At 49.5% G+C, this 10,154-nt stretch overlaps 1 protein-coding gene across 1 annotated transcript; it reads right to left on the bottom strand.

Moving 5' to 3' along the window:
* Positions 1-5,975: 5,975 nt before the first annotated feature.
* LOC132355167 (RNA exonuclease 5-like) lies at positions 5,976-8,504 on the bottom strand. Its single transcript, XM_059907398.1, is given in 3 exon segments — positions 5,976-6,762; positions 6,801-7,736; positions 7,739-8,504. Coding segments are annotated over 3 exon segments (2,319 nt in total). The 3' UTR covers positions 5,976-6,145.
* Positions 8,505-10,154: the final 1,650 nt, after the last annotated feature.

The raw sequence follows: 10,154 nt of genomic DNA, 5'->3' as shown, positions 1-10,154 counted from the left end.
ACCTGTCCTCTCTCAGTCCTGGAGACCAGACGTCTGAGGTCAAGGTGTCCCAGGGCCGCGGTCCCTCCGGAGGCTCCAGGGGAGGGTCCTGCCTGCCTCTTCCAGCTTCTGGGGGCTCCAGGCATACCTGGGCTTGTGGCCGCATCCCTCCCATCTCTACCTCCGTCTTCACATAGTGTCTCCTGTGTGTCTGTGTCTCTCCTCGTCTCTTAGAAGGACACTGTCCCTGATTTAGGGCCACCCTGATCCAGGATGATCTCATCTTCAGATCCGTAACTAATTATACCTGCAAAGACCCTACTTCCAAATAATGTTCCATTCTCAGATTCTGGGGGGCATGACATGGACATAACTCTTGGGGGGACCCCCACCCATTCAACCCACTGTAGTACCCAGTTCCCAGATGCCAGACGACCTTCCTCAGGACAGCATCAGGCTGGTGATGTTCTGTCTTTCTGCAGAGTTGCCTCTTGTTTCTCGTGGTAACAGTGAGGTTGGGTGGGGAGCGCTTCTGGCTGACCTCCCAGTCATTCCAGGGACCACACTGACGTGTCCTTCCCGGGAGAGTGTGAGCACGGCCAGGGCTCCCTGTGAACACTCCACACTGACCGCTCGGTGGTCAGACACCTGCATGGGCTGGACCGGTCCCCGGACCTCTGCACCTTCTACCACATCAACAGCCTGGTGGACTCTGTGTGGGCCTGTGACCAGGAGGTGGGGACCGGCAGGGCCGGTGGGAGCCCTCCTGCCTGCCACGTGGCCTCCAGCCCACCACAGACCCTCTGGTCCTGCCATGGACACCCCCATCGCATTAACCCCCAAGAGGGCTTCTGGGAGGGGTGAGAATTTGGCCATGAAGCAGACAGGGCAGGCCCTAACTGCAGCAGGTGAAGGCAAGGACTGGGGGTGCTTGGCTATTTGTCCCCCAAAGACCCCGAATGTGGGCTCTCACTTGATGGGTCCACCTCCACCTCAGCTCACCTGGGGGGTTGCTGCAGGGAGAGCGTGTCCTTGGGTGATTTTCCAACTCTTCCCACACCCAGCTTCACCCCCTGGGCCCCCCTGGCCCCATTAATAGTCTTTAAATAGTGTCTCTCACCCAACAGGCCTGCGTGGGAGATTTTAATATTGTGTGGGAGTCCAGTGACCAGCGCCCATGTGTCCTGGGTGTCTCGGGAGGGGACGGAGCCTCGCTCTCACATTCCTGCCCCAGTGCACCTGGGGTTGGGGGCAGCAGACCCAGGCTTTGTTCTGGCAGAAGCTCCCTTTCTGTGAACAAGTCTTCCCCCACTCCCGTTATCCTCCCTGGAGGCTCAGGAGGCCACAGCATCGGGGCACCTCCAGCACCAGGACTCCACCCTAGGGAATTTCTCAAGAGCAGGGACCAGGCCTGGAGGCGGAGGGGAGGAGGGAGCCGGCCTCTTCAGGATCCCCGGGGCTAGGATGCCTCCTACGCAGGAGGGCCTTGGACTCAGCTTAACTACCACCCAGGGTCTCCTACCCCTCCCCTGGTAGAGGGGCCCTTCAGATTCCAGGGCCCCAAGATCCTCCCCACCGACTTCTGACCCCACCTGCAGAGTCGGGGACCCAGAGACCCCCTCCCCGGCTTCTTTTTTCTTGGAGGCTCCCAGAATTCCCTGAAGCTGTTATACCCAGGGTTTATTATGGTGAAGGATGCAAGTTAAAATCAGCGAGGACAGAGGGGATGAGCAGGGTCCAGCCTCCTCGGCTGTGGCAGCCCAGGGAAGCCCACCTGAGTCCTGAAGTGCAGGGTTTATTGGGGTCTGTCACGTCAATGTGGGGACCACCATGTGCCTGACCTTGGCCTCCAGCCCCCGGGGGCGACTCAGGAAGCCCCACCGTGTATCACGCCGTGAGCACAGGCCAGCCTGGAGCGAGGCCCACGGAGCACGGACACTCCCGTCAGACTCAAGGTGACCTCTGGAGCCAGGACAGTGGCCCGGCCTCTCTGTGGGCAGGTGAACCCACACTGCACAGGCCCTGGTGCAGTGCCCATTCCGTGTGGTCAGCATGGGTGCACGCGGGTCAGCCAGTATGTGTGTGTCCCAGCCTGTGACCGCTGACCACACTGTCCTGCTCTGCTCCCAAGAGCGAGGCCAATGGAGGGACAATGTGGGTGGGAACAAAGCCAGGTCATGGTCCGGCTAGGTGAGAAAGGGTCCAAGGAATGAGAACCCGGCTGCCCTTGCCTGGTGAGCCGAGAGCTGACGTCCATCCTGTGGTCAGCCCCTCTCCCCACGTCCCGAGGTAGAGCTGCCTTTCCTGCCCCCTGGGGCAGGGTCATGCCTGTGTATACAGCAGGACGCACAGCAGTGCATGCAGCAGGCCTGATGCCTGCCCTTGGCATGTACTTGGGGGCTTGGTGAGGGTGGAACATCCTGACAGGACATGGGCCGACCCCGCGGAGGATGTAGGGGTGAAGCGCTGGGAGCATCTGGAGGGGATCCTCACCTGTCTGCACAGGTGGACTGAGGCCACAGACCAAGGGTGGGCAGCCGGGGAGCCCAGTCCTGGGTCATCCCTGAGGCTGGACGAGGGCTGTGGAGCTGGGGGTGATGGCGGTGGGGAGGAGGGGCTGATCACAGGACTGTGGAGAGGGACCATCCGAGGCAGCGGGGAAGGTGAAGACTGTGCCTGATGGGAGGACGGAGAGACCAGCAGGCGGCGCTGCAGGCGCGGGTAGCAGGGCTGCTCCCTGCAGGGCGACGCCAGAGCCCCGCACCGCTGGAAACCCCGCGGTGTCCGGACAGAACCCCAGAGGATGGGGGCCCGGATGGGCGGGAAGAGTTTGGAAAAGTCACCTTATCTCCACATGTCCTGGGGGAGGGGTCCCCGCTCCAGCCGCTTTCCTTAGAGTCTCCCCACCTGGGGAAGTCAGCACACTCAACAGCCGGTCGTGCAAGGCTTGGAATTCGTCGGGAGGATGAAAGGGAAAAGGGGGGAAGGAATGAGAAATAAGCTCTATGTATTTGGACAACACATGACACTCTAATTTCCAATCAGGAAGAGGAATTTCCCAAAGGCTCAGGCTGCCCCTGTAACCAGAATGGGACTTAAAGCAATCCTGCCACTCTGTGGCCAGTTCCAGAAACAAGTTGAAGACAGGTGTTCAGGGGGACTGAAATCCACAACGCCTGCAGGGTTGTGAATGACAACTATGGTGGGAAAATGTCTTGGGGTAAGTAATTGAAAAGGACTTGGAAACAAGGCAAAATTGCAGGAACCGGATTGCAAGAGGTAGATTGGACTCGCCGTTAAAGCACATGAAAGCTGCTCAACATTGCCTACAATTCAGTTTGCCAAAAAGGGCGTACAGGTGAAATCCATACGCCCTTGTGCCAACCAAACATGCGGGAAATACAAATCAACACTACAAAGATGTATCACTTTGCCCCAGTCAGAATGGCCATCCTCACAAAGTGTAAAAACAAGAAATGGAGGAGATGATGTGGAGAAAATGGAACCCTGCTACGCTGATGGTGGGAATGTCAATTGCTAACAGCCACACTGGAGAAGGGTATGATGTTTCCTAAAAATTCTAAAAAATAGAGCTATAGTGACTTACCTGGTGGCGCAGTGGTTAAGAATCCAACTGCCAATGCAGAGGACACGGGTTCGAGCCCTGGTCCGGAAAGATAACACATGCCGTGGAGCAGCTAAGCCCATGCGCCACAACTACTGAGCCTGTGCTCTAGAGCCCATGAGCCACAACTACTGAAGCCCGACACCTAGGGCCCGTGCTCTGCAAGAAGAGAAGCCACTGCAATGAGAAGCCCATGCACTTCAACAAAGAGTAGCCCCAACTTGCTGCAACTAGAGAAAGCCCACGAGCAATAACAAAGACCCAACGCAGGCAAAAAACATTAATTAAAAAAGACAGAGCTACAGAGCATACGGCACTTCCACTCCTGGGTGTATATCTCGGGATAACCATAAATCCATAGGACACAGGCACTTCAACTATTAATGCAGCCCTTTTGCAGGAGCCTCGACTTGGAAACAATATAAAAGTCCTTGGAAGGAAAAAATGGATAAAGAAGATATGTACAATGGAATATTACTCAGCCATGAAATCAATGAAATAAGGCCAGTTGCAGCAACTCAGGTGGACTCAGGTACGATCATTCTAAGTGACATAAGTCAGACACAAAAAGACACTTAGCATAAGATATCACTTACAGGTGGAATCTAAAAATGGCTACACATGAACTAAGTTACAAAACAAACAGAGTCACACATTTAGAAAACAAACTTATGGCTGCTAAAGGGGAAAGGTGGGGTGGGGTGAGGCATAAACCAGAGGGTTGAAATTAACACAGATACTGTTCCAAAGACCAAATAAGCAATCGACAAGACCTACTCTGTAGCTCAAAGAACTGGACTCAGCACACTCTAGTCACCGGCAAAGAATATATACGACCAGTAAGAATCTGAAAAAGAATTTATGGATGTCTCTCTGTAAGTGAATCGAGTGGATGTGCAGCAGCAAGAAAGACAGCACTGAAAAGCAGCTGCACCCCATTATAAACATAAACTACAAAAGCAACACACAGGGAGAAACTGTTACAAAATGCGTTCAGGGGCTGTCATGAAACCTGCATTGGCCCCATCTAGATCCGCAGCTGGACGGGACAAGAGCAGAGGTCTCAATCTCTGTCTTGAGGTTTACAGTCAAATGCTAGCTCAGTCACTTTACCTCTGTTCATACACTGCTGATTATTTTCAACAAATCACAAAGATATCGGCATTTTATATTTACTGTTCGGTGCTTGAGCTGGAGTAGCAGGCAGCACCTTGAGTATATTAATCCTGGCTGAGCTATGCTGACCTGGAGCGCTACTTGGAGATGCCCAAATCTGTAAGGTAGTCATAACAGTCCCTGCACTTGTAATAATTTTCTTTATAGTTGTACCCACTATGATTGCAGGGTTTGAAAACTGACTTGGGCCACTAATAACTGGGGCACCTGAGGTAACATTTCCCCAAATAAATCATATAAACTTTTGACTACTTCCCCCATCATTCTTACTCCTACTCATATCACCAATAGTAGAAGCTGGTTCTGGTACAAGTGGAACCGTATATTCAGCTCTAGCCTGCAATCTGGCCCATGCAGGAGCCTCTGTCGACCTAACCGTTTTCTCCTTACATTTAGCAGGTGTCTCTTCAGTTCTTCGTGCTATTTCTTGTATTACTATAGTCTTTAATCCAAAACCAGCAGTCATATCCCAATACCAAACACCATTATTTGTTTAATCTTCCCCAACTATAGCCATATTACTATAATTACCAATCTCAGCCCGAGCAGCCAGAATTGCCATACTGTTAAGAGATAGAAATCTAAACACTACTTTCTTTGACCCTGCAGGAGGAGACCGAATCCTATACCAACACCTGTTTTGATTCTTTGGTCACCCTGAAGTCTGTATTCATGGCCTACCAGGGTTTGTTATAATCTCACATATCATTACATACTATTTAGGACAAAAACTGCCTTTCAGCTATTTGGGAATAGTTTGAGTCATGTCCACTGGCTTTTTAGGAGTTCTCTTGTGGGCCCATCATAGGTTTACCATAGGGATAGCTGTCGACTCAGGAGCATACTTTGCTTCAGCTACCGTAATTACTTCTATCCCTACAGGAGTAAAAGTATCTAGCTGATTAGCGACTCTTTTTTAATTTTTTTTTTTTTTTTGGTTGCGTTGGGTCTTCGTTGCTGCGCGCCAGCTTTCTCTGGTTGTGGTGAGCAGGAGCTACCTTCGTCGTGGTGTGCGGGCTGCTCATTGAGGTGGCTTCTCTTGCTGCAGAACACGGCCTCTAGGTGCGTGGGCTTCAGTAGTTGTGGCTCGCGGGCTCTAGAGGGCAGGCTCAGTAGTTGTGGCACACGGGCTCTAGAGGGCAGGCTCAGTAGTTGTGGCGCAACTACTGTGTGAATTTTAGACATTTATTGAAAATTTGTACATTTCATATAAATGGACTAGACTCCTTAAGCTGGTACAATGTTTCCACAGACTGTCTACTATATAGAGGTCTGGCAGCCTCTGGAGTGCCTGCAGCCTGACCAAATTCTCTGCTATTGCCCACGAGGGATTAAGAAATGGCACATGGAAAATGGTGGGCAGACTCACAAACACTTGTTTGGGCTGTTGCTTTCCTCTTCATCTTTTATTCCCATCAGTCCTAGGCCAGAGAGCGATCCATGAGTGCTCTCAGTTCCTGGCAGCAGGATGAGGCAGAGGGTGCCTGGGCACAGGCTGTGGTAGAGCTTTCCTATCTTCCTGCCCCAGCGCCAGGCTGCTATCTTTGGGTGGTCCACCTTCACCATCTGCAAGGTCTCCTGCTCCGAGGGGGGAGGTATGACACAAAGCCCTGGGGGCCTTGATTCAGGAGGTAAGCCCCTGAGCCATGAATGGAGGTGCCTGGGGGTTAGGGCATGCCTGCCTTTCAGCTTCCAGTTCTTGCCTGTGAGAATGCCAAGGGCCCTCTGGGCACTGCCAAAAGTTTTGAATCTCAAGAAACAGTATTTTTTCTGCTTTCCATTTTTAAGATCTTTAGGCAAGATCACAGCTTCCAGGCCCAGGAAGAGGCTGGACTGTTGCAACAGGTGTTCCTTGAAGGTTTCACTCACTCCAGACAGGTATATAGTAGCTTGGTTCTCAGAATCTTGTTCCAGCTCATTCACAAGGATGTCACAATCAAGGGTGAGCTCTGTCACAGGCCTCTGCACCTTGATGCAGGTACCTTCTACCAGGATGCAGGTACCTTCTTGATGCAGGTACCTTCTACCAGGATGCCATCCAAAGACTCTATGGCCAGCTGGGCACCTTCCAGGATTTCGTATTGTATACAGAGATGTGGCTGATGGGTTTCAAGAATAAGAGTCACTGACTGGACTGGACCAAAACTCTTAAACAGCCTCTTCAGAGCTCTAAGGTTTCAATTTTTGCTAAATGGCCCAGCATAGACAGTTGACATCTCCATCCACTTGATCCTCATTCTTTTGCTCATCTCCTCAGTGAGGTTGGGTGGAAAGGGTTCAAAAGAGAACTGCACGATGCTGAAGGTAAACAGGGGGATTTCCACTCTAGCCTGCTCAAGAACCTCTTTATTTGAAAGGCACTTAATAGTTTGACAGTTTTTGGAAGAAGAAAGTTCAGTAGCATCTGCCTCCCGAGTAAAGGGCTTCTGGCCCATTGAGTCCCAGCATTCTAAAACACTTGTGTTTAGCTGCTGAACTACTTCTGCTGTATTTTTCGTCTCTAGGCCTGCTGCTTCTAGTTCTTGGTGACTAGCTAGTGCCTCCAGATTTAGTTCTGCAATCTTCTTTGGGCCATATTTGAGGAAATACCGAGCCAATTCAAGGGCTGTTCTAGCATCTTCTGTGGCATCATGACCAAACCTATCTGGACACTGTATACCCTTCCCCAAAATAACTTTGGCTAAGAACTTGAGCTTAAATCTTCTGCCCTGCTCTCTGACATAAAGCAATGATGTATCAATAACATACGGATGTATCATTTTCAGTGCTCTGAGATCTAAGTCTAAGGAGTGGCCCACTAACACAGCATCGGGAGAAAGCAGTGCTTTTAACTGTCTCTGTACATCTTTGAGTGTGGTTGTCACTGGGTTAAGAATCTTCTTTGTGATTCCTGAGAAACTGGTGAGGTAGTCCACAATCTTGTTGTCAGGTTTAACAAGTTCATCCATAACACAGCGCCTCCTTCAGCAACCAATGAGATGCGTGTTAGTTCTCGTCCCTTGGATGTCAGGCACACTTCACAGTCAAGCCCAAAGAGAGGACTGTTGTCGGTTATAGAACCACAACATTTTGTAGGCACAAAGTTTTCACAGTCAGGAAAACCTTGTAATGGAAAGTGATATGTTTTCATTTCCTCCTTTGTGAGAAGGCATCTGGTCAAGCTTACTTTCTTAGAGCCATACTTTTGAACGATGGGGTCATTCTGCAGGTTGATGCTGACTTTTGAGCTGGAAGAAGGTAAAGACCCTTCCATTTCTTTAGGCAGATCCCCAATTATTTGTTTCTTTTGCAGCCCAATGATATCAGCTAGGAAATCAGATGATGGGGGAGGCAAGCAGAACTTGTGTCTGAATGCCTTTTGGAGAAACCCAAACTCCAAATAGAACCTGTAAAAGTGTAGCTGACTCATTCCCTGCAGTATAAAAACCACCACGTTGTTCAGGTGGTTTTGGTGAAAAAGCTGGCACCCGCTAGGTTTAGGAACACTGAATTTGCCCAGAACTGCACGCTTCAGCAATTCACATAGCTGACCATGAGTTATTTCACGGTTTCCAGCAAATAAAATGGTAGATAAGCGGGCTTTCTTGGCCTCGGGCTGCTGCCTCTCCTCAAGATCCCAACGGTCTCTCATCACCTCAGACGCCCCGACCAGCTTATTCGGGACTCGCCTCCTCTTCCTGCCCTTCTTGGGGGTCCTCCCACTCCTTTCCTTCTCTGGCTCCATGAGCAACCCCAGCAGCTGCCTCAGCCTTGGGCCGGCAAGCGAATTCTTAACCACTGCGTCACCAGGGAAGTCCCTGGTTAGCATCTGTTCATGGAGGTAATATTATATGACCTCCCACTATATTATGAGTTTTAGGCTTTAGTTTTTCTTTTTACAGTAGGTGGTTTGACAGGAATCATCTTAGCCAACTCATCCCCAGACATTGTCCTCCAGGATACATACTATGTAGTAGCACACTTCCATGACCTAATGTCCATGGGAGCAGTCTTCACTATTATAGGAGGCTTCCTACACTGATTCCCACTATTCTCAGGTTATACAGTTAACTCAGCATGAGCAAACATTCACTTCACAAGTATATCTGTAGTAGTAAATATGACTTCCTGCAGCACTTTCGTGGCCTCTCAGGGATGTCACTACGTTAGTCTGAGCACCCTGAGGCACACACAACATGAAATATTTTGTCTTCAGGCTCATTCAACTCAGTAGCAGCAGTAATGCTAATAATCTTCATACTTTGAAAAGCATTTGCGTCTAAACAAGAAGTCTTAACAGTGGAAACTGCTACTCCTAACCTAGAATGGTTACACGAATGTCCTTCACCATATCCTATGTTTCAAGACCCTACCTATGTAAATGTAAAATAAGGAAGGACTCAAGTCCTTTTCAACCAGTTTCAAGCCAACACCATAACAATTATGTCTTTCTCAATAAATGAGATAAAATTTAAAAGTGATGTAACTTTGTCACAGTTAAATCATAGGCTAAATTCCTGTCTATCAAAAGGCGTATCAATTTCTTCTAGGCTCTCAAGATGCAACATCACCGATTATGGAAGAACTTTTACATTTTCATCATCACACATTAATAGTTATTTTTAAAATAAGTTCTCTAGTCCTCTATATTATTTCACTAATATTGACAACTAAACTACCTCATATACATACAATAGATGCACAGGTAGAGAAAATTTGAACAATTTACCAGCCACTATTGTAATCTTAATTGCCCTATCATCATTGTGAATCCTTTACATGATACATGAAATCAATAACTCTTCCCAAACCATAAAAAACTATGGGTCAGTAATGATACTGAAGCTACAAATACACAGATTATGAAGATTTAAATGTTGACTCCTCTGTAATCCCCACATCAGAGCTAAAACCAGGAGAATAATGACTAATAGAAGTCAACAACCGAGTAGTTAGAGATAGTCATTGAATATTAGTTTCATCTGAAATTGTTGTACACTCCTGAGCTGTTCCTTCTTAGGCCTAAAAAGAGCTGCTATCCTAGGACGCCTAACTTAAAGAATCCTAATACCAACAGGACCAGGCCTATGTTGTGGACAAGAGAGCTCGTTTTCCTGAGTTCAAAGACAGGACAGAGGGATATGGCTGAGATATGGGGTGAATCTGGAGCCCATGGGGATGCACTCTCCAAGCTCCAGGATAGGAATGGGGCCTCTAGGGTCCCAGACCACCCACCACACCCTCCCGAGCAGGATCTGGGCAACATTGCTTGTCAGTGATGAGGCAGCCCTAGCGCTTGTCACGCCCCGATGTTGGGTCCTATGTGGGCCCCATGCTCTTGGGACCACACCCCACACTCTGCAGGTCCATGCTACAGGGTCCTTCCTGCCTCAGG

The sequence above is a fragment of the Balaenoptera ricei genome, chromosome 20 (genome assembly GCF_028023285.1).
Source record: "Balaenoptera ricei isolate mBalRic1 chromosome 20, mBalRic1.hap2, whole genome shotgun sequence".
NCBI lineage: Eukaryota > Metazoa > Chordata > Mammalia > Artiodactyla > Balaenopteridae > Balaenoptera > Balaenoptera ricei.
The sequence above is the reverse complement of the archived record's forward strand: the minus strand, read 5'-3'. Positions and strand labels throughout refer to the sequence as shown.